The sequence below is a fragment of the Caretta caretta genome, chromosome 25 (genome assembly GCF_965140235.1).
Source record: "Caretta caretta isolate rCarCar2 chromosome 25, rCarCar1.hap1, whole genome shotgun sequence".
Lineage (NCBI taxonomy): Eukaryota > Metazoa > Chordata > Testudines > Cheloniidae > Caretta > Caretta caretta.
The window spans coordinates 16,957,766-16,983,968 of NC_134230.1; the positions used below are offsets into that span (position 1 = coordinate 16,957,766).

Here is a 26,203-nt window from a genome sequence, read left to right on the forward strand (position 1 = left end):
GTCAGCAAACACTCAAGGCCCAGGTCCTTGGACCCTGCTGGGGGATAGATTGGAGCCTGAGTCCCGCTGTGACTGGGGTCCGAGCCCTGTCATGTTGCAGTGTGGATGCAGCTCAAGCCGTTAGCCCAGCTGTGCAACTCGGGTCCAGCAGTTGTAAAGCCAGGTTTACAGTGCGGCGTGGACACTCAAGAATGGGCTTGGAGAAGCCTGGGTTTACAATGCAGTGTAGACAGACCCATGATGAGCTACCCTGGTGCATCTGTGGATTGTTAGCACTAGTGACCAGCGCTGAAAGCTAGCTGCAGAGGGAGAATTTCAGAACACCCTGACTGACAGCCATCCTGGTGCGGGCAGCTGGTCAGAGCAGCCCTGCTATTCGCACGTTCACTGCAACACACCCGGTTTTAGGTTCTTTCTCCACTTACAAAGCTGCTTTTTATTTAAAAATTGGAAACAACAAGGCGTCCAGAGCTAGTTAAGGCCCCAATCCTGCCAACATGCCCCATGTTTAACTTCAAGCCCTGTGGGCCATTCAGCTGAGACACCCTCTGACTGCAAAGCCTGGGACCCCACAAACTCACTGCACCCACGAAGAGCGGGGGGCGCACTGGGAGCAAGACTTAAAGAGGAGTAAAATCCAAGTGCCGGGCTGGGATCCTTGTGGCTTGGCAGGACCTCTCGGGCCCGACTGAGACAGGGAGAGGCAGCTCAACCGTGCCTAGGGGGCTGCTCCCCCGTCGGTCCATGTGCATGACCAATGGAAGGGGTTAAAGTCAAACCAGCCACGCAGCCAGGCGCTTTGATCAGAGTCTTGCACACAAGGCGATTTATGTCCACGCTGGAACAGGGAGCTGAGGTTTAAGCACTCCATCTGCTGCTGCCAAGTTTTTGACTCCAGCTGTGCCAGGTTCCTGCAGTTACAAGCCTTCTCTTCGGCCTGGCTGCAGCGGGAGGAGGCTGGTGGGTTGTTTTTAATGATTGTGCACCTAGTAATGATTAATCCCTGGGCTGCCATTTTAAGATGAACAAAGAGGGGAGGAAAACAGAGGGGACCCAGGTAGCTGCTTTTAAAGGAAACCCAGCCAACCCCCTTCGCAAGGCAGCGGCTCCAGGAATGGCGCCCTGAGCCAGGGGCCCGTCTGCAGGCAGCACCAGGCTGGAAAGCAGCACGTTTACCAACAATACTAAGGCCAGAGACTGGCGCAGCTGGCCCTGGAGACAGCTTCTGCAATCTAAGGTAAGGTGTATTGATCGCTTCACGGGGGAGAGCTGCTCCCTTATTTTTGCATCATATGTTTCAGGATCGTCTCAAGCTCTGTCAGGTTTCAGAGTAGCCGCTGTGTTAGTCTGTATCCGCAAAAAGAACAGGAGGACTTGTGGCACCTTAGAGACTAACCAATTTATTTGAGCAGAAGCTTTCGTGAGCTACAGCTCACTTCATCGGATGCTTTTAAGAAAAGTACTCCTTTTCTTAAAGCTCTGTCGAACTTAAGGGGGCCAGATTCCCAGCGGGTATCAGTCAACCTGCAGCCAGGTAGGGGTCTGGCCCCGTTGACCTCAGTGGAGCAATGGCAATGGATGCTAGCTGAGACCCTGGCCTAGAAAAATTCTTCTCATGAGGTCAGAAGGCTGAATTCACACAGATCTGCCTCCGAGAGTTCGCCTTCGATGCACAACACCGTGAATGTTCACCAGCTGCTTCCTTCAAAGCTTAAATCCTTGTTTGTTGTTAAGGGGCTTTTAGAGGGGCCGTTGTTTATTTTGTTTATTTCTAGAGTAACAAAGCTAGGACAGAAATGAAAACAAGCTTAACTCGCTCAATTGAATAAAGCAAGGTGGTTGCTAAACAAAAATCTTGGGCAATTTAAAGAACCCGGTTAAGGAAAGAGGTGGAATTGCAAAATCTTTGCAGAAAGGGCTTAGGTGTCGGAGTCAACTTCACTGGGTCTGGAAATTCTCTCTGGGGTCTGGGATCAAACTGGAACTGCAGCTTTTAGAAGCACTGGGAGCTTTTGTTGTCTTTGAAACTTGAATCCTGGCCAAAGAAAGGAGGTTTGGCAGCGAGAACACAGCACCAACCTTATCGAGGGCTCTCTTGGGGAAAGAAAAACATTGGGGATTTTTTTTAAAAAGGACTGACTAGAGCACACGCGCGTGTGAGGGGAGCGTACTATTTGCTAGTGCCGGGACAGACGGGTGGAGACCCACGAGGGGCGTGTAGTGAGCAAACCCTGCCCTGAGCTGCTGTGGGCTTCCCAGCTGCAGGCCTGGGAAAACAGAGCCTTATTAATCAGGTGAAATAAGAGAGGAGGTGGTGTTGGCAGAAACTGTTGCAGCCGGCGTGGAGGCCCCAGCCGAACATTCCCATCCTATCTCCAGCGGTTCAGGACGGCTGGATTCAGCAGGGATCATTGACCCTGCATGTTCCTAGTGATCCTAAAATCCAAGGTGAGGCTTAGAAGGATTCTACGGAGGATTGTTTGCCCTTCCCTGTGTTCTCTGCCCCTCCAGCACTGGGGGGATTATAATGGAGCGCAGGGGCAAGGCTCTCGTGAGCTGAGCCTGTAGCAAAATAAAAAGGCCTTTTATTAAAAGTTGGGTGAGGGGGAGAACAGGCAGTTCCTGTGGGAACGCCTGGGCCTGTGCCCAGCGAGTCGGAGCCTGCCGAACCGACCCAAAGGACACTCGGGGGGGGGAGGGAGGAGGGGTACACCTCCGGAATGCAGGGGCAGAAAAGAGCGTTTAAAACGTGGCTACCCCAGAAGTGTAAGGGATCAAATAAACAAATCTGCGTCTTCCTTTTATGTATCCCTTTAAATATAGCACAGCAAATTCATCCCTGGGGTAATTATTCTCAGCAGCCAGGTCTTCCGTGTATTAGTGACCCTCGCTTGTGAGGGGCTCCGAACCGGGGTGCCAGCCTGACGGCTACACAGCAGTTTTATAGCCCCGCAATTCAAGCCTGGTGAGCTTGAGTCAGCTCCCCGGACCAGCCATGGGTTTTTTGTCGCCGTGTAGACATACCTGGGAGGCCTGGGTTCAATCCCCTGCCCTCGCCGCGACTCCCTTTGAGTAAGTGACTCAGTTTCTCTGGACTGCCTTTGTTCTCCATGGCATTAATGGCCTTTCCCTGCGTCACAGAGAAGTTGTAAATGTAAATACGTGAAATTCCCCCTTTACCGGATAACTGTAACCTACGAGTACACAGGAGTTCTTCTCCCTGGGTCATAATGACTCGTGCAGAAGCAGCAAGGTCGGGCCTCTTTATCTTACTAATAAGGTTTGTGTTACAAAAGCATTTCTGTGTCTGAGCCTCTGTTGTTTGTACCGTTATTAATCAATGCTCGGGAAGTGCTTTGAAGCCCTCAGCGGTGTTGCTATTGCACAGAGCAGGGCACGGGGGTAGGGGAGACCTAGGGAAAAACCGGTTGACTGAAATACACGAATATAAGGCAGACGGCCTAGAAAGGCCCGTCTGTCTGCTGAGGTCCTAGTACCGTCACCATAGCGTGGGAACATGCGGAAGTAATCTCTTTTAGAAACATATAATCTGTGGGGCTTGGGGGTTTGCATTTTGTTACCAAAGTGTCTGAACAAAATTACTTTAGTTCAGTTGTTGGTGGGTTCTTTTTAAATCTCTTGCGTTATTTGGTTGAAGCAATTCGAGTAAATTCAAGTGAGTAAATTTTGTGGGGTGTTGAACTAAAAATGTGGTGGACTTGGTTGATATTGAGGGTGTGACGGCCTGTTTCTCAGGATTTGCACCAGTATATCAGACCCGCATTTGGCAGAGTTATTCCAGGTTTATGCTGGTGTAACTGAGACCAGAGCCCGGTGCTAGTGCAAGGGGGGCAAAAATCATCAAAGTGTCTAAGGATCTGTCTTCAGTGCAAAGTTTACTCAGGTTCTTGCTCGGGGGTTGCCCCTAACCCAGCTCCCGTCCACACCCAAAACCCTTGAAACCTGAGTTTAGCGGTGCTTTCGCCCTGGGCTAGCTGGCTCCTCTAGGGCGGAGTGCTCACGCAGGAGCTGGTAACCCGCCCACTTGTGGCAAGGACATCATGCAGCCAGTCCTCCAGGGCCTTCCCACTATTCCCTCCACGTGCCTAGAGGGACAGACAAGGTCTCCCACAATCCACTGGAGAAAAACCCTGTGGCTCAGTTTACTGCAGGGCAAAGACCCAAGGATGGGCCCCCGGCGTCCTAGCTGCACGCCTGGATGAGTCGGCACCCGGGAGGCACAGTCACTGTGTGGCTGCCCACACCAGGGCTAGGCTAACCTTGGGGTTGTTCACCCCACTTAACTCAGACCCCATGTGACTTAAGAGTCCAAGCCTCCTGGAAAATCAACAGGCCCCCTCAATTCCCAGCACTTTGGTGACTTCGGCTCCTAAGTCATTTATGTGCTTTAAAAAAAAACTTTACCAAGGGTCCCTAAAGTTCAGCTAGGAGAATCCTTTGCAAGGCGGAGGGCCAAAGTCAATGGGAATTTCACCCCCTAGTGTCAGGGCTGAGCTGTTTGACCCCTGCAGCCTTTGCTAGGTGTGCGTCAATGAGTCCATCGAGGTGAATGGGGTTTCTGTTCTCTGCAGGGGAGAAGGGTCTCGCCCCAGCGTGGGGAGATGGTGCCGAGGGCTCAGGGAGGAGGCTGGCTGGGACCAGAAGGAGGATTAGATTCTGGGATATTAGACAAGCAAGTCCCGTTTGAACAGTCCCCCTACAGAACCTCTAGGTGGCATGAACAAGCCCAGTCCCCTGGTTTTGACCTTCCACCCCATCGTGGATCATTTCTGAGCTGGAGAGACCAGTTGTGCTGCTCAGGACTTAAACTGGGGTCTGCGTGATGCCTCCTTTTGCCGCTGGGGCCAGTTAGAAGATGGCCACCTCCTTGTAGGCTGCACCGGTCCCCAAGGGCTGCCTGGCCTCGCCCGAAGCCATTCCCCCAGCTCATGAATGATTAAGACACCGTATTGCTAGGTCGTGGCACCCAAGAGGGAACATCTACACTGCTGCTTTCAGCCCCGTAACTAGGGTGACCAGATGTCCCAATTTTATAGGGACAGTCCTGATTTTTGGGTCTTTTTTCTTATATAGGCTCCTATTAGCCCCCACCCCCGTCCCGATTTTTCACACTTGCTGTCTGGTTGCCCTACCCATAATGCAAACCGGAGTCTGTAGACCCAGGCTCTGAGACTCGCTGCTGCGGGGGGGTTTGCAGTGTAGACGTAGCCAGTGACTAACATGCTTGACTTGACCATCTATGTAGACGCAATTACAATATATCTATCTCCATACACCCCCCCATCTAGCTATCTATCCATTCCCATACACCCCATCTATCTATCTATCTATCTACCTATCTATATCCATACACCCCCTTCTAGCTATCTAGCTATCCATTCCAATACACCCCCTCTATCTATCTATCTATCTACCTATCTATATCCATACACCCCCTTCTAGCTATCTAGCTATCCATTCCAATACACCCCCTCTATCTATCTATCCCCATACCCCCCCATCTATCTATCTATCTATCTAATATACATACCTATACATATAAAACCACCCCAATTCTATAGATGGAGATGCTGGGATTTTCAAAGGGGCCTAGACCCCTAATTGCCACTGATTTGTTATCAACCCGGGGTTATTACGGTAGTGCCTGAAGGCCAGCTGGGAATAGAGCCCCACTGTGCTAGGAACTGCACCAATACGAAGCAGGGGGTGGTCGGCGCTCACAGTCTAACTAAAACGAGACAGGCCCAAGGTCTGTGACCCCCGGCGAAGGGCTACAACCCACACGCAGAGGTGGCAGCAAGCAGCATATTGATGCCATGTTTTCTGGAGGGTGGCAGTGGGTTAGTTTGGAGATCAGCTACTTGGAAAGCAAAGGGAGCTGCGCAGGTGTGGAGAGAAGCTCAGAGCTGGAGCAAACAACGCAGAGCAGTGAAAGTCCAGTCAGAACTGTGGCAAGTTCTCTGGATATTCACAGCTCCCTGCTCCGGCTGCCCTAGGCAGCCGGTTCCACTACAGTCGTCTCCCAAGGCCGGACGGCAGCCGAGAGAAACGCGTGGCCCTCACGCCCTTTGCTCGGGGAGTTTGTAAGTGACTAGCTCAAGGCCTCAGTGGCAGAGCCAGGATTCGAACCCCCTGCCCTTGTGCTTGTCCCACCTCCAGGCCACCCTGCTTGACCAGCTTGTTTATCTGCCGCCCTACCGAGGCGTTTCTAAGGCTGCCCGTCACTGCGGTCTCCGGCCGCCTGCCCTGCATTGGATCCTTCCTCCGCCATGTATAGCCAGAAGCCCTACGACAGCCCGCCCACCGGCTACGGCCCCCCCGGCGACGGCTACGGCTACGACATCCACTCCCCCGCCCCGGGCTCCTTCTACATTGAGGACGTGCCGCAGTATTTTTACAAGTGGAACTCTCCGCCTGGCGTGGTGAGGATCCTGGAGGCCCTGGTCGTCCTGCTCTGCATCACCATCTTCGCCTGCGTGGCCTCTACGCTGGCCTGGGAATACAGCTACGGCTACGGGGGCATGTACGGGAGCGGGCTAGGGAGCTACTACGGGTCTGGCTATTATGGCGGAGGGATGGGCTACGGGGGCTACGGCGGCTACGGCGGCTACGGCGGCTACTATGGCGGGATGACCAACCCGCGGGCAGCCAGCGGCTTCATGATCGCCATGTCCGTATTGTGCTTCATCGCACTGCTGGGGTTCTTCGTGGCCAGCGTCACCAAGTCCAGCAGCGCCCGCTCCCGCAGGTTTTACCTGGCGGTCATCGTGGTGTGCGCCATCCTGGCCTTTGTCATGCTCATCGCCTCCATCGTCTACATCATGGGCGTCAACCCCCGGGCACAAATGACCGGCAGCTACTACTTCAGCCCCATGCTGACCATGTGCAACCAGATGTACTCCTCCGGTGGAGCCTACATGAACCAGTACCTCTACCATTACTGCACCGTGGACCCGCAGGAGGTAAGATGGGCACTGCTTGCGTTTTCCCTTCAGCTTTCCTTCTTTTCTCTCTTTCTCCTTCCTTCCACTTCCTTTCTGCCTTTTCTCTCTTTCTCCTTCTTTTCTCTCTCCTTCCATTTTGTCTTCATCTTTCGTCGACTTTCTCTTGGAGCTGCTCGGAAAACGGGGTGACTGTTTTGGGGAAATGTTAACGTCAATTTAGTCCTGGTTTGTTTAAAATGTGAAATGATCTACAGAGGGGTTTGAAAATTTCCTACCGTTTCGCTCGCTTGCTCGATTTCACAGACGAACAGGATGAAATTTTGGACAGAATATTCGTGGAAACCCCCCATTTGTTTTGGGTTTTTTGTTAACATTTTAAAATTTTGCTTGGAAGTGTTGGCATTTCCCAGCCAGTCAGTACCTCCATAGCCATCGGCTGTAACTGCTACTTTCCCTTTTCCACTAGCCATAGGTGCGCTTCTCCAACTTGCCTCAGCTAAGAGCAGTTCCTGGTGACTAGCGTCAGCTGCCCTTGGCTCGACACAGGGTGTCACCAGGGCTAGGAGGACGGAGCTGAGGACAGGGAAATTCAAGGCTCAATACCGGAGGTGCTTTCTCGTGGGCGAAGCTGTGGAGCAATCTCACAGGGGAACAGTGGAGACCCAAGTAGTTGGGCCTTCTAAATCCAGGTTGGGCAAAGTATGAGAAAAATCCTGCTTTGGCGGGTGGATGGGCTAGACCAGAGGGTTGCATACTGGCCCCTGGCCCAGGGGGGAGCTGGCCGCTGTCATGGTGCTGACTCATTCGTCCTGATTTTTGCAGCTGAAGGAGGGTCAGAGCTGATGGGAGAGGGAGCTGAAGGAAAAGCATGTGGTTATTTTTCCATTCAACCAATGGCTTTAGTTGACAGGAGTGAAATAGGATCATGAAAGGGATGGGAGGGCAATCCCTCTATTAAGCTGTGGTCCCCACTATGGGAAAGTTCGGTAAACCCTGGACTAGACCATCTCCTGGCTCTTTTCCATCTCTACCCATTTTCTGGGATTTTCCAAACCCTCTGTTCTGATCAGCTCAGAGCTCTGCTCCCCTCTCCCCTCCTTGAGCCGTCCTGGTGCAACGATTTGTACAGTTTAAAACTCTACAGCTATGAACCAAGTGCCACTGACAGTCGCTGAAAGTTGGGTTTTGCCTTAGTCAGTTTCCCTTGATCCCAGTGGGTCGGGTGGTCACGGCCTCAAAGTCTCTAAGTCCTGGGAGAAAGCTGATGGAAAAGATTTGCTGTAATGTCTTTGTGACAGTTACTATGGATTGACACCATTGAATCCCCATTGGCTACAGCAACGGTTCTGCAGAGCTACACGGGGATCACCGATAGCAGCATCTAGCAGTCTTCGATTGCCAAGACAGATGAGTCCACTGCAGGCTCCCCTTAAACCAGTGTTGGGGTGCGTTGTAGCCCACTAGCACCTAGACACCCCAGCTGAGGTCAGGGACCCTATGTGCCAGGCGCTGCACAGATGCACAGTGAGAGACAGGCCCTGCACCAAAGAACTCAGTCTGAATAAATGAAGGAAGGCTCATTCACCCCATTTTACAAAGGGGGAAACTGAGGCCCAGACAGACACACAGCAGAATCTGCAGCCCAGTTATTTATCATAAATGTTTGTATAGCCCACATTACTGTAGTCTCTGAGCTGAGCACCTCCCAGTATTTAATGGATTTATCCTCACACACTCCTAGGAGGCAAGGCCTGGCTGTCATCGCCATTGAATGGAGGGGAAACTGAGGCACAGAGTGGCTAAATGACTTGGCTAAGGGTCACACAGGGACCCTGTGGCAGAGCTGGGAGCTGAATCCAGGTCTTCCAAGTCCGAGGCTAGTGCCCTGATCACTGAACCTTCCTTCTTCTAAGCTAAGAAGCGCCTCTTTCAGCTCAGAATAAACTCAGGTCTCCTGACTCCCAGTCCACTGCTTTAGAATCATAGAATATCAGGGTTGGAAGGGACCTCAGGAGCTCATCTAGTCCAACACCCTGCTCAAAGCAGGACCAATCCCCAATTTTTGCCCCAGATCCCTAAATGGCCCCCCCAGGGATTGAACTCACAACTCTGGATTTAGCAGGCCAATGCTCAAACCATTGAGCTATCCCTCCCCCCCTTAACCACAAGCCCACCAGCCACGTGCTTTGTCCAGGTCTAGTCCCCAGGATGTAACAGGGTGCAAAACAGCTTTATAAAAATCTCCTTCATTTGCTGCTCAATTACTCTGCTGGGCTTGGTCGGTTTCCTTATTGCCACTGTGCAGCTAACTGGGATCTCTGCTTGCTGGCCCTGGCTCCGGAGTCAGAGCTCTAGGCTGTCTGTTGGATAGAAGGCAGCAGAATAGTAACAAACAAGGTGTCTGTGAAGTCAGTTTTGGTCTGGAGAGAAACAATTGCAGCGATTTAAGCAGCAAGCTGGGCGGGGCTGCCGATACCATGCCGTCTGCATTCCGGCCACCTGAAATCCAGAGCACGTAGAGCTATGCACTTTGCTGTATATTTCCTACCAAAAACAAGCCGTGCTGCACTTGCCTGATGCATGGACCAGATGTGACCTAATCTGTCATTCCCCCCATGTCTAATATCTATCAAACTTCAACATTCTTACTAGGGCCCTATGGGAAATTCTGAGGAGTCTCCCTCTCTCACACACACCAAAATGCAAGGATTTGAACCCCTTCTCCTGGAGCAAAAATCATACAGAGAATAAGTAGCCCCTGTTTCTGCTGCTCTCGGCCATGTGTCCTTAGGAGAAGATTGTTGGTTGTTTCAGCATGCAGCGGGGAGTCAGGACTCCTGGGCCCTTTTCCTGGCTCTGTGGGGCCTTGCAAAAGTCATTTCCTCTCTTGCCATGTGCCTCAGTCTCCCAGTCTGTAAAATATGAGGGCATTGGATCCCTGTAGCTTGCAAAGTGCTTTGGCATCACCTGGTTCCTTTTTGGTTCTTGAGCTGGGCCCAGTCCCGGAGAATCAAACCCCAGAAAGCTTTGCCAGCTCGATTGTTTTGCTGACTTCCACACAGGATAAGATCATAGCAATGAGCAAAGCAGTGGCAGCCTCCCATGTGATTCCTGCTTTGTGCCAGGGACAGCTGGGGAAGCTGATTCGGTTTGTTGCCAGCACAGCCAATCCCTACCATTCCCCCTTTGAGTGCTGCTGGGTTTGTTCTCCGTCGCTTGGCAGCTCTGGTGAAGGAGCCGGTTCCAAAAGCCCTTGCCAACCCAAGAAGCTGCCTTTTCTTCTCTTCCTCCCCCTAAATCCTAATTCCAGGAAATTCCTCATCTGTCTCACTCTCTCTTCCTTGGGGGGACTCTTTTGTCTGATGTAACAATTATTTTCCCTCTATTTGATTTCCCCCCACCCTTTGGCACCTTCACATGGACTGGAATGACTTCTCCAGCTGTGCTAGCAGGAACGGGTGTCTCATTTCCTGCTAGTGGCCAATCCACATAGACGACAACAACCTACTGCTGCTATCAGCTGATGGAGTTCTTCCTTTAGCTTGAGTGGTAGAGGTCAGTGCTGCAGTGCAGAGAGTGGTGGGGTTGAACCAAGCTGATGGATGACATAAGGGTAATTTCCCTGACTCCCTGGCCAACGTGGGTTTTTTCCTCTCTTCTAGGCCATCGCCATTGTCTGTGGGTTCTTCATCGTCATTCTTCTCTGCGTGATTTGCTTCTTTGCTCACAAGACGCGTCACAAGATCTGGAAGTTTGGGAAGCCCAATATCTACTGGGACAAGCCACTCGCCTTCCAGGAAGGCCCCAACGTGGAGGAGTGGGTGAGTCTAGGATGGTGCAGGCTGCGGGTGGAGCAGATGAGTGATAGGGACTTTGAGGCTCCAACCTGCTCTGGCTAACTCAGGGCATTACTAACCAGCCCATCACCAAGGTGTCTAGCTGCAAGAGCTACCCTCAGAAGCCAGATTGGGAAACAAACAAGGGGAGGGACTCTCCTAAGCCCCGTCCACTCATGGCACCAAAATTGAGAGCCCACAAAGTCAGCCGTCACTCACAGTAGGTTGTGCAGATCTTTGTAGCATGATCCATCCTCATCTTCCTTTTAGCAGAAGGGAAATGTTGATGTTGGTAAATCGGAGAGGGGTCCGAGAAGAGCCACAAGAATGATTAAAGGCTTAGAAAACCTGCCTTATAGCAAGAGACTCAAAGAGCTCCATTTATTTAGCTCAACAAAGAGAAGGGTCAGGAGTGACTTGAAAACAGTCTATAAAGAATCTACACGGGGAACAAATATTTAATAACGGGCTCTTCAATCTAGCAGAGACAGGGCTAACACGATCCAATGGCTGGACATTGAAGCTAGACAAATTCAGATTGGAAATAAGGCATAACGTTTTAATGGTGAGAGTAATTAACTGTTGGAACAATTTACTAAGGGTCATGGAGGATTCTCCATCACTGACCATTTTAAAATCAAGATTTAGATTTGTTCTAAGAGAGATGCTGTAGGAGTTACTTTGGGAAGTTCTCTGGCATGTGTTATGCAGGAGGTCAGACTAGATGATCACAATAATTCCCTTCTGGCTTTAGAAGGTACGAATCTACAAATGGTTAACAATGTTGACTGTAGGTCACCGTCTGTAGGCTTCAGAGTTAACACTCCATTGTGGTCAATGGGGCATTATCTCTCTGATCTGCTCTTTCAGGCTGTGGGCAGATGTGGCTGGATTCGTCTGCTTCACATTTTAAGGTGATCTAGGCAACCATAAATGTCAGGGTCAGGTTAGGTTCTGGAGCAAAAGATGGACTAGGGCCAGTGCAGTGGCCTGGCAGGGACCGTGGCAGAGTGCTGTGTGCTCCCTGACGCACGTTATGAAATGTGCTATATAAGAACTAGGAATTATTACTTTTGTTCAGTGTTTGTACAGAACCTAGCACAACAGGATCCTGGTCCGTGGCTGTGGCTCCGGCCTACTTCCGAAATTAAAATAAATAACAATAACAATAATATCATGTAGCAATGAGTTCCATGGGTTAATTTTATATATTAGTGGAGGGGGGATGTAGTTCCTTGCATCTGTTTTAAATGCCTTGTTTTTTCCATTTGCTTTTGGGTCTCTTTGTTGCTCAGATATGAGTAACAGGGTGTAGAGAGCAGGGCTGGTCCAAGCTATCTCTAATGTACCAAAAGATAAATAAAACAGGATTGGATCAGATAGGCTGTGAGCCTGGAACCAGCAACACGAAGGGTTTTTGTTCTCTTCCCCTTTGTCTACTGAGTGCTTGAAAGATGTTTGCTTATGATATGATTTAGTTTCACCCTCGTCAATGATTAACCGGGCAGCTCTTGCCACACAGGGTTTCGCCTGGCACATCTCAAACGGCCACGGTGTTCTGGTCCGTCGCTTGGCGCCAGGTCACATCTGGTTGGCAGTGGGGTTGGGCGAGTGGGGTCACAGGCACTTGGGGATGGGGTGGGGGAGCAGGGTTGGTTGTTCGGGTGAAATTTCACACCAGGGTAAGTGCTGGGCTCCGCTTAAGCCTGGGAAATTCATCTCTAGGCGGGGGGCTGGCGGGCAGTCTTAGCACCACTTGCATCCCATTTACACCCATGCCAAGGAAGCAAAGGATTCTGGGATTCCCAGCCATGGGTGTAGTGGTACCGTGGGGTTGCGCTGGGCTTCTGCCCAGGGTGAAATCCCCCAAGGGCCATCAGAGCAATCACCCCTCTCCCCAGTGCATCCCTGCCGCTCAGCGTGAGCGTCTGATGCCTAAAAGCCTAACGCAGAGTGACAAGCCCTCCAGGGCGCTGCTGGGCCAGGGCATATGGCAGTTGGCATCCCCTCCACTGCATGGCATGACCCAGAAAAGCAGCCATCTCCGCATCAGGGAGCTGAACAGCGCTGACAAACCTAGCTGTGGGGAAATTAACACAGTCAGAGCAGTCGCTGGAGGAAGACTTGTCCGCAGCAGGAGCCTCCTTTGTTCTGTTTGGGGTCTTGTCCTGCTCTCGTAACTAGGGTCTGAGCGTCGCCCAGGCATGTCCTAAGTGACGTGTACCGTGTTTAAGGGCTGGGCTGCGACCTTCGAAAGGAGAGTTAACCGCCAAATCAGCGCTTCTCACAAGGGCAAGGAGAGAGCGCGACTGTCAGAGTCGTAGGCAGCGCGGCCTAGGGGTTAGAGCTGGATGGGGCTCGGGAGCCAGGATGCCTGGGTTGTAGTCACAGCTGTGGCAGGGAGTGTCTAACAGCGCAAGCAGGGCTGGCAGCATTGAGTCCGGGCAGGGGTCAAGGGCTCAATAATGTGTGGAAGTGAACAAGACAAGTTCTTCCCAGACTGGGCTCTGCAGGTGGGAGCTGGGATTTCCCCTCATCCCACTCAGGATCAGCTCCCAGGTCCCCCTGGGGTTCACCCCCCCCAGGATCAGCTCCCAGGTTCCCCTGAGATTCCCCCACTGACCCTAGATCAGCTCCCAGGCCCCCCTGAGATTCCCCCCCAGGATCAGCTCCCAGGTTTCTCTATATCTTTGCTCATGTGGGAAGGAAGGTGGGAGAGAGACTGACTTAGCCAGGGAATGAAGCTTTTTTCTCCAAAGATCCATCAGATCCCAGACAAGCGACAATTTCTGCCCCCGGCAAGAGGCTCCAGCTAACAAGCCACAAAGGGCCAGGAAGAAAGGAAGGGTGAAAGGGGAAAACATCTGGCTGTCTAGGATTCAGTCTAAACAAATGCCCCCGCCCCTCCCCATTTCCTTAACCTCCAGGAGCAGATGTGGCCGCATTCCCTCTTTGCCTGCACCTCTCTTGCGTCACCAACCCAGCACCTCTCGGCCTGGAGGCCCAGTGCTAGGAAATGCCTTTGGCCTGAGGTCAGGGACTAGGATGCGGGGAACGTTAAGGGGCCGGGGCCCTGCAGCTGCGAGGTTACATAGAGCAGAGGCAGACGTTCATGCTCCAATGGGCAGGGGAGGGAGCGGCCTGCATTATTCAGCAGCCGGCAGCATGGAGCAAAGACAGCTTCCACGGGTGGCTGGGTGGACGTGAGGAGAGGAAGGAAGGAGTTAACGAGTGCATCTGCTATCCAGGGAATGAATTGCAAGCAGGGGCAAACTTAAGGCGTTTAGAAAAGATCTGACTGGAGCAGAGGGGCAACTAGCCAAGGACAGGGGAGAATCAGGCATGCCGTTTATGAAACCTGTTCTGTTTGATCGTTCTGCCTACATGTGCCAATCCCTTGGGTTTAACAGTCTGTCCCACCTTGTAGTTCACAGTGACACTCCAAGTACCTTTTCCTGCCCTGAAGAAGAGCTCTTGAAAGCTTGTCTCTTCCACAAGCAGGAGTTGGTCCCATAAAAGATATCTCTTAACCCCCCGCCCTTTCGCTCTCATTTCTATCGATCTCGCTGATCACCGGCCTCAAGAGCTCAATCGTCCCATATCCGGTCTCCCAGAAAAATCACACAATTGGCTTAAAAACTAAGAGATTTTGTTTAAAAATGAATTTTGGTTGCTTTTGATTTGCCTTCTGGTTAGTGAGCTGCTGGGGGGCACGCAGGGTGTGTGCTCAAGCTTTCCTCCAAAAGCATGAAGGTTAAAAAATGACTTTTAAAAAAAGGAGATTCTCCCCTAATCCCAAAAAGAAAAGGAGTACTTGTGGCACCTTAGAGACTAACCAATTTATTTGAGCATGAGCTTTCGTGAGCTGAGCTGTAGCTCACGAAAGCTCATGCTCAAATAAATTGGTTAGCCTCTAAGGTGCCACAAGTACTCCTTTTCTTTTTGCGAATACAGACTAACACGGCTGTTACTCTGAAACCTCCCCTAATCCCCTGATTCCAGGCGCTGGAGCTTTAGGAGAAACATGAGGTGTTGAGAGAGTTGGCAACACTGTATCGCTCTCTCTATGTCATCTTCTCCACATGATGCAAGTAGAGATTGCTTGCTTGCTCGCTTTCTTTCAGAGACCCTGATGAACTCAGTCTAACACTGTTTTACCATCTCCTTCCCAGCCCCCGGTGAATGTTATTCCTATTCATACATTAACTATTTACTGATTATTTAAAAATCTGTTCTGTTGGGATGCCCTCTTTAGCAGATGCCTGGTGGAAGTGGAGGAGGATGTACGTGGGGGGCTGGGCCGGAAGGCTATATCAAGGTCACAACTTCTAAAGCTATGGTTCCCCCGTTTAGAGCCAGATTTTAATACTTTGTTTTTGTAACTTTCTGCTAAGTAGTGTCCTACTGCACAATTGAGGTCAATGGGCCCACTGGCTGAGTGAGGCATTGTGTCCAGCATGAGGAAGATTGTGTGAATACAGTGGAAGGATTGCCTAGTGGTTAGGGCACTGGCTTGGGAAGGTGAGGGGTCATTTCTCTGCCACAGACTTCTTGTGTGACCTTGGGTGAGTCACTTAATCGCTGGGGCCTCAGGGGCCTATCTAGAGAGGAGACAGCATTGCCTAGTGGGTGCAGCCCCATTCTGGGACCCAGCAGTGTTGGGTTCTCTTCTTGGCCCTGCCACTGGGTTGCTGTGTAACCTGGGGCGTGTCACTTCCCATCTCTGTGCCTCAGTTTCACCATCTGCAAAATGGGGATAGTGGTCCTGCCCTCCTCTGTAAAGCCCTTGGAGATCAGCTGATGAAAAGTGCTATGTAAGCGGTAGGTGGTATCTGTACAATGGACATAATTGCATTTCCCTAACTCACGGAGGGTGGGGGTGAAGATAAATCAATATGTTAACGATTGGGAGGTACTCGGATCCTACAGCACTGGGGGTCCTAGATGTACATAAGACAGATGGGCAGAATTTGACCCTGTAGCCTGCCGTCTGTACAAGAGCAAAGCCTGAAAGAACCGAAGCACCCTGGACGTGACCAGTTTCCCAGCCCTGGGCGTTTCCACGTTCCTCCCAGCTCGGTTTATTTACTGAGCAGGTCACCCCTGGGAGGCATTTCCTGAGTTCTGGTGGAAGCGTCTCCTGCATGGGCTCTGTAGGGACCCAGGTCAGGGCGGCGCTGCCCAGAATGGCATATCCTCCCTTTGTCAGTCCCAGGGATGTCTGGGGAGGGAAGGGTTAGTGCTCTCCAGGTGGCTGAGTCCCTGTGATTTATTGTAAGCGAGGCGAGCAAACACCCCTGGGAAAGGGAACTGGCCCCGTGGCGTGCTGGCACAGGGGAGTTCGGGAGGGGAAATTCCCACCCAAACCGCCTGTTCCCTGGCACTGAGCGCAGCCACTCCCCTTCCCGGAGAGCCTTGTATCTCCTTCGCTCTGCTCCTGCAGCTCCCAGACCTCAAACAGCCAGGAGCTGGGGGCTGGGGGGAGGTGTCACCCAACAGCCCCACTGCTTTGTTCTCCACTGCAGGTTGTGGGGGCTGGCTCCTGGGGGTGGGGCATAGCAAGCCAGGTCAGCTAGGCCCTGGAATGGGGGGTAGGTCACACAATTTAGCCCCATTCCTCTGTGCCTGGGACTTATCCACTGGCACCCACCCATCCCTCTGGCCTCTGCTGCTGGGCCGGCAGGTGGCGGGATCGTGGGGCCCGGTGGTGCCAGCCGCCTGTCACCCAGCCTGCAGGGCGGGGCTGGTTAAATGGCAGGGGAGGTGTTTGCCAAGTGCTGATTTAGCTTATCAGCCCCTCGCACTGTGATAAGGGGGTTGGGGCTGCGCACACGGGAGGCAGAGAGCCGGGATCTGGGCGGTGGTTCCCTGTGCTCTCGATCCCAATCCCAGCTCCGGGGCCCTGCAGACCGGAGGAGGGTTGGGCTGCATTAGCCGCCCCTGGTTTGGTTTTCTGTGTGCCTTTGTGTGACGGTGACCAGGAACGAATAGAACTGGCTGGGCCAGCGTCCCCCTCACGGCTCTGCCAGAGCTCCTCGCACAGTGCAGACCCCCAGCCCCTGTTACCCCAGCCCTGAGCTCCAGCACCACCCCGCTCTGCCAGCGCCCCTGAATCCCGACCCACAGCCCCTTGTTATCACAGCCCTGGGCTCCCCGCCTCCCCGCCTGCTGATGCTGCTCAATCCCGACCTCCCATCCCCCTGTTATCCCCACCCTGAGCTCCCCCCTCCCACACAGCTCTGCCAGTGTCCCTAAATCTCAACCCCCTGCTCTCCTGCCCCCCCAGCCTCCCTCAGGGGTGGGCTGCCGTTTGGGCCCCACTGTGTGCACCCTGCGGACTGCCCCGAGGCTATCACCAGGCCTGAAGTTGAGACCAAGGTCACGCCTGGCCCTGACTCTCGCTAAGGTGGAGCTAAGGGCAGAGCGTGACCCCAGCATCACGCCCAGCCCCCCCCAAGGCCGCACGCGGGCACAGAGGGAGCCGAACGCCTCTGGCTGCTTTTCAGGTGAAGAACGTTGCAGAGGGGGCTAGCATGCCCGATGAGATGGCCACGCTGGCCTACTCTGAGAAGCCAATGAGCCCTGTCAACGCCCCGGCCAGCGCCTACGGCTACCCGCGCAAGGAGAACGGCTACTATGCCCCCGAGGCCTACAACCCCGGAAGGTGAGTCCGTCCCAAGGGCTGGGAACCCAGGGTCCCTTTGTATCCAGATCTCCCACCCGGGCCTCCGGCAGACTCTTCCCCACAGCTCAGCTGGGCTCACGGTGCTCGGGAGCCACTGGTTTGACGAAGTAACGTACCCGGTGGGTCTAGTGGTTAGAGCCCAGGGCTCGGACTCATTGGGTTCAGGGCACAGCTCTGTGGGACCTTGGGCAAGGCCCTGCATCTCCCTGGGCCTCATTTCCCAGACATCTGCAGACTGGAGGATAACGGTCTGAGGCTGTGAGCTCTGGGGCAGGGGCTCTCTCTCACTGCGTGTCTGGGCAGCAGCCGGCCCGGCGGGGTCCTGAGCTCACACTGCTTCACTGCTGCTGGTAGGAAAAGGTGTCCAAACCGATAACGGTGCCCATGTGGGGAGCGCGCTCCCGGTTTCACTCAGACCTGCCGCCTTCCCATGCTGCCAGCCCCCGGTCACCCGCAGGAGCTGGGGCGCTCTAGCCCAGGGGTTCCCCTGTGTCCCGCCTGGATGGATGAGCAGTTTGGGGAGGTCTCAGGCTGAGAATCCCGGCTCTAGGCTGAGCCCCGTGTCCACACACACCTCTCCCAGCTCTCCTGCCCGTGTGGTCAGCGATCAGCCTGCCAGGACCTTCAGCACCAGCACCCTGGAGGAGAGGGGGAGGGAGAGCTCCAGCAAGCCCGCCGCCCGGCGTGGGAGGAGAAGAAGGCGCAACCCCGAGCTGGACGAGTCCCAGTACGAGACGGACTACACCACAGCCATGGAGTCCAGCGACGAGCGGGACAAGGACGAGTGGGGCAGGTGAGGGGCTCGCTCTCCCCGGCGCGTCCATCAGTGACCCCTGGCTGCCTCTGCAGGGCCGCATCTACTGGGGCCATCCCCCAGAAGGGTGTCTAGCACCAGAGATCGCTGCTGTTAACATCAGAGGCTGGGCCACAGGGGGAGGGGCTGACCCATGGCCAGGCACAGTCATGCACATTGGAAAACACAATCCCAACTATGCATATAAAATGCTGGGGTCTAAATTAGCTGAAGAGAGAGATCTTGGAGTCATTGTGGATAGTTCTCTGAAAACATCCACTCAATGTGCAGCGGCCGTCAAAAAAGCCAACAGAGTGTTGGGCATCATTAGGAAAGGGAGAGATAATAAGACAGAAAATATCATGTTGCCTCTATATAAATCCCTGGTAAGCCCACAGCTTGAATACTGCGTGTAGATGTGGTCGCCACATCTCAAAAAAGATGTATTGGGATTGGGAAAGGTTCAGAAAAGGGCAACAAGAATGATGAGGGGCATGGAACAGCTGCCATATGAGAAGAGATGAATAAGACTGGGACTTTTCAGCTTGGAAAAGCGACGACCAAGGGGGGTATGATAGAGGTCTATAAAATCATGGCTGGTGTGGGGAAAGTAAATAAGGAAGTGTTACTGACTGCTTCTTATAACACAAGAACTAGGGGTCACTGAATGAAATTAACAGGCAGCAGGGTTAAAACAAACAAACAGAAGTATTTTATCACCCAACGCACAGCCAACCTGTGGAACTCCTTGCCAGAGGATGTTGTGAAGGCCAAGCCCATAACAGGGTTCAAAAAAGAACAGATAAACTCATGGAGGATAGGTCCATCAATGGCTATTAGCCAGTCTGGGCAGGGATGGTGTCTCTAGCCTCTGTTTGCCAGAAGCTGGGAGTGGGTGACTGGATGGATCACTTGATAATTCCCTGTTCTGTTCATTCGCTCTGGGGCACCTGGCATTGGCTGCTGTCAGAAGACAAGATACTGGGCCAGATGGACCTTTGGTCTGACCCAGTATGGCCGTTCTTATGGTCTTATGTTATGCCATGCAGCTGGACCAGGATGGGGATCCAGGCTGCCCCATTTGGCCTGTGGGGGAGGGCTACTCCATGGGAGGCGGGAGGGGGATATGGTCACGCCAGCTTCACTGACATTTTGACAAGTGTGCTGGCATCCCGATGTGATGTCATTGTCACGGCGATGAGCTCGTGCAGTGATGTCACCATGTGCCGTGGCAGCAGCATCTGGGGGACGCCTGCATTCCTCCCCCGTCAGACAGGCCGGTGACACGGCCCTCCTGTAATTCCAGTAGGCACCTGCCAGCTCCCTGGATGTGGGTGCAAGAACAACGCTGCATGGAAATAAATTGCAATGATTTGGGGGTGCAGGGGAGCGGGGCTCCAAACTCGAGGCACCTTGAACCTGGTTCCCAGGGACTCGGCCCTTCAGCCCCAGAGCACCCCACCCCCCGCTGAGTCCCCAGTCTAATCTCTCTCTCTCTCTCCCTCTCCTCCTGCCGGGCAGCGTGTACCCCCCAATCACCTCGGACAGCATTCGCCAGGAATACAAGCAGGAGTTCGATGCTGACCTCAAGCACTACAAGCAGCTGTGCGCCGAGATGGACGACATCAACGACCAGTTGAACCAGCTCAGCAAGCAGCTGGACGGCTTGTCGGAGGACAGCCCACAGTACCAGGTCAGGGCGGGGCCAGGCTGGGGCTGTGCTTTACCGACTGACACGGAGTCTGTAGGGTTTGTATCACAGTAGCCCCTCTAGGGCTCAGCAGAACTCAGGGTCCCGTTGTGCCTGGCGCTGCACAGACCCCAAGAGCCCGGCCCGACTCCGAAGCGCTCACAGGCTCAACAGACAAAGGGGGCGTTGTCGCCCCATTTTCAGCCAGGGAACTAAGAACCAGAGAGATTCAGTGGCAGAGGCAGGAACTGAGCTTAGGTCTCCTGATTCCCAGCCCAGTGCCTTATCTACAGGGCATCCTTCCTGCTACTTCACCCCCCTGCAGAGGGGCCAGCACCAAGCTGGAGCCCCACTCAAGGAGCATGTAGGTCTCATCTGATAGCTCATGCTCATCTATTTTGTTCAGGGACCCACCCTGCCCCTGTGGAAGCTGACAGGAAATTTTGCCCAGTCAGTGGGAGCTGGAAGACATCTCTTCTTCTCCTTCCCTAGCTCCAGCCCCTGCCCAGCCCATCCTGATTCCACCAGCATGCAGTGATGGGCTGCCTTGGGAAGACTGCCTTTCGGCAACGTGGCTGGCTTTCCATACAGTAGCCTGAAAGGGTTTCTTTGTCAGCCCCCGCCTGGCACCATCACCTGTGCTCCCTCGTTAGGTACACTGCCGAGTGATGGCTCTGGAATAATTATCTGCTGTGCACATAACATGGCCCTCTCCTCCTGGTTTTTCTTTTTCAGGGAGTCGCCGAGGAATACAACCGGCTGAAAGATTTAAAACGGGTGAGTCTCCAAAACCCAGCTTGTCTTTAGCCACTTGCCTCTGTGTTTATTCTGTCTGTCTGATCTCCCTTAAGGATTTGTGTGTCTGTCCATTCCCCTAGCTATTCAAATAGCATCCCATAGTGAGTGTCCTCAGCCAAGGGCTTAGCCGTTCAGCATTTCTCACTTCAGCAGCCTTAGAACTTGTCTACACACGCAAGCAGCACCGGCTTAACTTAAATCGCTTTCCAACCCAGACATGGTTAAACCACTGAAAGCCCCTATGTGCAGGTATGGATATCGGTTTGAATATAGTTCTGTCGGTTTAGCTGAATGCCTGTCAATTTCCCTAGGTGAATGAAATTATCAGAGTGAGGCTTAAACTGATTTCAGGGTGTCCACACACAATGTTGCACCAGTTTTATCTGAATCGGTTTAAAATCTCGTGTTGAGTTAGAGCGGGGCAGCTCTGTGCGTGTAGACCAGGCCTGGGGGTGATTGTCTTTTTTCCCCTTTTCAGTGAATTTGTTGCTCCCATGAAGGGGGCTGGACTGAGAGCCCAGAGCTGGAGTTCTGTGCTTCATCCCAGGGCAGGGGCAGCATAGGGTGACCGGACAGCAAATGTGAAAAATTGGGACAGGAGGTGGGGGCTAATAGGAGCCTATATAAAAAAAAGACCCAAAAATCGGGACTGTCCCTATAAAATCAGGACATCTGGTCACCCTAGGGCAGCATGGCTTTAGTGCATGTGTAGCCAGTGATGTAACCGATCCCAGAGCTGGAAGGCCCCGGCTAGGGGTGGGAGGTTAGCTCCGCTCTGTGTGCCCAATCCTGAGCATTGCTGTGTACACGCCGTTCTCACTGAAGTCAGTGGGAGCCGCACCCCCCAGAATCAGGCCCCCATTCCCTAGTCTGGGCTGGGTGGGGGGAAAGTCCCATGCAGTGTGTGCTTTTGTGACAGCCACCCTCTTGGCTGTCATAAGGGGGATTGAACTGGGGACCTCCGGAGCTGAACGTAGGAGCTGCTACAGCTTGAGTGAAAGCTCCCTGGGTGGAGGGGAGGCGGGCGGGCATTGTAACAACTCCTGTCCTCACTCCAAGGGGGTCTGTAACACACGCCCACCAGTGGGTTACACTCTGTAATGTGGAGACTGGTCATCTAGGACCCAGGCGATGAATGTGCTTGACGTGGCCCAGGAGCCATCAGCTGGTTAAAAACTGCCAACCCTTCCGTACCTGGGTCAGAGTCAAACACGTGACCTGGAGTGCAATGCCCTGCCACCCTTCGCAGTGCCCCTGAGCTGGCTGGTTTGGTGTTGGATTACGCTCTGTGGCACAGCTTGAAATCCAACATGCTTCAGTGAGCTGAGACGGAGGAAAAACACCTCCTGCTTTCAGAGTTGTCTAGACGGCACCGTCCAGTGCCAGCCTTGCCCTCCTACAGCCTGCGGCATGGCCAGGGGGCCTTCTTCACTCAGCCGATCTGCTCTCCGCTGTGGGGACCTGGCAGGCCTGCGGAGCTCACTGGCTTTGGATTAAGAACAGGAGGACTTGTGGCACCTCAGAGACTACCCAATTTATTGGAGCATGAGCTTTCGTGAGCTACAGCTCACAGACTAACACGGCTGCTACTCTGAAACCTGGCTTTGGATTATTCCCTTGAGCCCCGCAGAGCCAGCCCAGTGGCATGAGGGGGTTCCACTGGGGTTCATACATCCCAAAGGACAGCTTAGTTCCAGTTGCAAAATCTTTATTAGCGGGGAGCGTGCATGAGACAAGAAGAAACCCGACGCGCCTCTGGGATCCCAGGTTGCTTTTGCAGCACAGGCCGCAAAGGATAAAAAATCTCTCTGTTCACTTGCAAAGGGAGGGGGTCTAAGCTGGGATCACAGTCAACACGTGGGGCTTGAACTCAGAACCTTGAATATTAAGTACCAGATTTTCAAAGGGGACGAGAGCTCATTTAAGCACTGAAGGGAGCAGTCCCATTGGGTGCTGAGCATTTTCTTAAATCTGGCCTCAGTTGTGGGCACTGAGCCCTTGAAAATCTGGCCATGAATTCTTAACATTTGCTCTCCAGAAGCATCAGCCTGTGCCACTTGAGCTAAAAACAGAACTCCATTAGCTGGTAGCAATGGGAGGCTCTTATCTTCTTATGCGGACCAGCCACTAGATGGCGACGCAGAACACTGAACCAGCTCCCACAATGCTTCGTGCTTCCAGAGCACAACTGCATTAAGGAGCCAGAGAGAATGGGCCCCCGTGTTCCCTGCGACGTGATTAACGCCTCCTCGTTTCTTGCTCTCGTTTCAGACTCCTGACTATCAGACAAAGAAAATGGAGAGCAAAGCTCTGCGGAACAAGCTGTTCCACATCAAACGCATGGTGAGCGATTACGATAAGATGAGAGGCTAGCGCAGAAAGCGGAATCCTTTGGAGGGGGAAGAAATTCTGTGTGTGGTCAGCCGACTTCCCTCCACGAAGCGCTGCAAGAATGCCAAATACCTGGACTAAAAGCAGATTTCTTTTTGCTTTGTACACTCGTTTCAAAAGCAGAATCTCTCTCTCTTTGTGCTGTTTCCAAACCGAAACCCGACAGGTCTCAGTGAGCGGGGCAAGAGGGCGCTTTTTAGAACAGAAATGAAACTCCAAGGAAGTTTGCGCTCTGGTTTGATTCCGGTGGGCCCTTATCTTGCAATGACCTAAGCAGAAATCCTGGCCCCATTGAAATCAGTGACTTCAGTGGGGCTAGGAGATCATCCTTGGTGCTTAAGTTTACGCATGCAAGTCATGAATTTAATAGAACTGAGCATTAAGCATGCACCTGCGGTTGCTGCAGCATCGGCCCTTCGGTTTGTACATGTGTGCAGATGTAAATTTGTAAATACGTGGGTGTGTATATAAATTAGCCTCCTGTTTTATATGATCAAAGGGTGAGCCTCTCTGTAGCATGCTCACGTGCTGGTCCCGATCCTGCAAGCCCTTACTCGCCCAGGTAGTCCCAGTGAGCTCAGTGGGACATCCCTCGTGAGCGAGGACCCTCGGTGGGTGAAATTCACCTCTGGGCAGAGGGATTTGTACAAGGCCTATGCACCACTGACCCCCCCCCGAGCACAGTAGGTGGAATGCTGGCCCCATTGACCTCTGTGGGGAGTGAGCTGTTACTTCAATAGAGCCCGGATTTCACTCCTTTCTGGGGACTTTGTGCTGCATAAGCCTGATGCTGGATCCCTGCCCAAGAAAGGCTTGCAGGATTGGGCCCGTGCTCTCTGGAAAGGCAATTAGCAAGGACTCCCGCTCCCTCTTAGATTACTGTCCTCGTTCCCCGCCATCCCCCGAGTCCCAATGTGATTCAAAGCCAGGAGCATGGGAGATCCGCAGCTGGAGCTCTGGAACCCAGGCATGTTTCACACTCCACACCAGCCTGCCGTAAGGAGCCCGTTCTAGCCAGCTGAGGGTGACGGCCTGTCTCCCACCACAGCAGCTGAGATGCGTGCAGTCAAGCTGGGTGTAAACGCAGACCCAAGTTCCAGAGATTGTCCCAGCCCCTCACCTCCTGCCCCATTCTGCAGACGTGTCTCTTGTGGAGCTGACAACTGAGTTCGGCAGTGGATGCATTTCACTGGGATGAATAATACATAGGGAACTCCTGAGTCACCCAGCGCAGGCAGCTCACACTCCTGACAACTTGACAAGCCAGCAAAAGCCAGGGTTTGGCCGCCCTCCCGCCAGAGCCCATGCTAGGCGTTCTGTGAGGAGATTTCACGCTCGCATGGGCATCCCAGTGCCAATCTTAGAATAGCCCCTACAGCTGCCATGGTTTTATAGCGCTGGACGGCACGGTGCGAACATTTGAACGCAATTTCTTTTAACGCCACCGGCACTTCCTACGCCCGTGTGCTATTCTGTAGGGAACCGGTTATGATGTCTGGGGTTGTTTTTTTTAATAAACTGTATCTATTGGTTTTAAATTTCAGCAGCTTGCTGAAAAATGAAACGCTTCCCCCTTTCACTCCTGAAGCAGTGTGTGGCTTAGAGAAAAAGAATCTCTGTATGTTTTATGGGTTGCAGCAGCCAGAGGCAGTGAGTGTTTTGCCGCTGGCCGGAGCACTATTTGGAGGTAGAAATTGGGCAAGGGGAGAGATGACAGCAAGTGCATTTGATGCAGTCCCTGCTGGCCTCCAGCCTGTCAACCCATTGCGGTCATGAGTTTATGCTCCTGACAGCCCATGTGGGAGGTGAGACTCATCATCCCTGGTTTGCCAGACCAAGCAGGACCCAAGGCCCAGAGTGCTGCAGTGACTTGGACGAGGTCACGCGAGGAGTTTGGGGCAGAGCCTGAAAAGTGAACCCCAACGTCCCCCAGCTCCGGCCAGTGCTTGAACCACAAGGCCAGCCATGCTCTGCCAGCAATGGGCTGGCAAAGTTCCCACCCCCAGCCCAGGGCTGCATTCTTATAGCTACTTCTTATAGCTGCATTCTTCTAACATGCCTTGCTGGGGGGGAGGACCTATACATTTGGCAGAGAGAAGCTGCTGGAACCCTGAAGTGGCCATTTGCCTGCTGCCAGCTGCCTCTTGCTCCCTGCCCGTGAGTACTGCTAACTCCAGGTGCTTCCCCTTTCACGCACTGAACAGGGGCGGCCCCTTTCCTAGAGCCCTTTGAGTTCTCCGGGCCAAGCGAGCCAGGACAGGTGCTCTTGGGGGCGCTCCAATATCTTGGTCACAGTTTGAGAGGGGTTGGTCTGTGGGAACCTTGCTTCCCATTTGATGCAGGCTGGTGGATTCAGTCCCCTTCCCGCCCGTCCTTCTCCCTGCGGTCTGCTGTCCCACATGACCTGCGTACGCTGAAGACAAGGGTTTTGATGCACAGTTAGTGTCTGGTAAGGTCAGCTGGGCCTGGAGAGGACCCGTTAGAACGACATGACCAGCCCTTATGTTGCCCACGCTTGGGATTTTTATTGTGGAGTTCCCCTGGCTCAGGGTTTTTCTTAAAGCGCCAGCTCCTGGAGGCGTGGGATTCATGAGCAACTCAGTGTTTGGTTTCAAGAGAGAAACTTCTAGCCCTGGTGGTTGCAGAGAAATAGCTTGAAAATCATGACCACTAAAGGCTCAAAAAAACAGAAAAGAAATTAAAAAATAAATAAATAAACCTCCCCCCCCCCCCACCGCCATATGTATTGTTCTGTGAAAGCTCCTGATTATCTTTAGCTCATCTTGTGATTTCTGGGAGCAGCAGGGTGCTGCATGGCACATGCTGCTGCTCATCCTCTCAGGCCCGTAGATGCTGTCAGAGCTTTAAGCCGGCCGAGGGCCTGCTGCGGTTTGCCCCATGGGCTCGTTGAATGGGGGGGGGGGGGGGGCGCTACTGTATCTTGGGGGCTGTGATGGTGTGCAGTGGCACGGCAAGCCACGGGGCTGGCTCTCAGCTGAAATCCCTGGGGCTCTGTATGGCCCTAAGGGTCAGCCCTGCAGGTCT

General features: G+C 53.2%; 1 protein-coding gene across 2 annotated transcripts; it reads left to right on the forward strand.

The window, feature by feature from the left end:
* The first annotated feature begins 811 nt into the window (after nucleotides 1-811).
* On the forward strand, nucleotides 812-24,696 carry LOC125627038 (occludin-like). 2 transcript variants are annotated; one of them, XM_048830740.2, is made up of 8 exons: nucleotides 812-1,237; nucleotides 6,181-6,983; nucleotides 10,628-10,786; nucleotides 17,308-17,465; nucleotides 18,070-18,279; nucleotides 19,801-19,972; nucleotides 20,705-20,746; nucleotides 23,039-24,696. In XM_048830740.2, exons 2-8 carry the CDS (start codon nucleotides 6,291-6,293, stop codon nucleotides 23,138-23,140), a joined length of 1,536 nt encoding a protein of 511 aa, XP_048686697.2. In that variant the 5' UTR covers nucleotides 812-1,237; nucleotides 6,181-6,290; the 3' UTR covers nucleotides 23,141-24,696. The 2 variants fall into 2 exon arrangements, with proteins under 2 accessions (XP_048686697.2, XP_048686698.2); XM_048830741.2 differs by lacking the exon at nucleotides 812-1,237 and adding an exon at nucleotides 1,657-2,448.
* The last annotated feature ends 1,507 nt before the right edge of the window (nucleotides 24,697-26,203 follow it).

What these genes read in the sequence shown, in the direction of transcription:
- LOC125627038 (XM_048830740.2), top strand. Translation starts at nt 6,291, where the DNA reads ATGTATAGCCAGAAGCCCTACGACAGCCCGCCCACCGGCTACGGCCCC. An exon ending in AGGACAGCCCACAGTACCAG is followed by an intron (nt 19,973 to 20,704) that starts GTCAGGGCGGGG and finishes TTTCTTTTTCAG; the next exon opens with GGAGTCGCCGAGGAATACAA. An exon ending in GGCTGAAAGATTTAAAACGG is followed by an intron (nt 20,747 to 23,038) that starts GTGAGTCTCCAA and finishes CTCTCGTTTCAG; the next exon opens with ACTCCTGACTATCAGACAAA.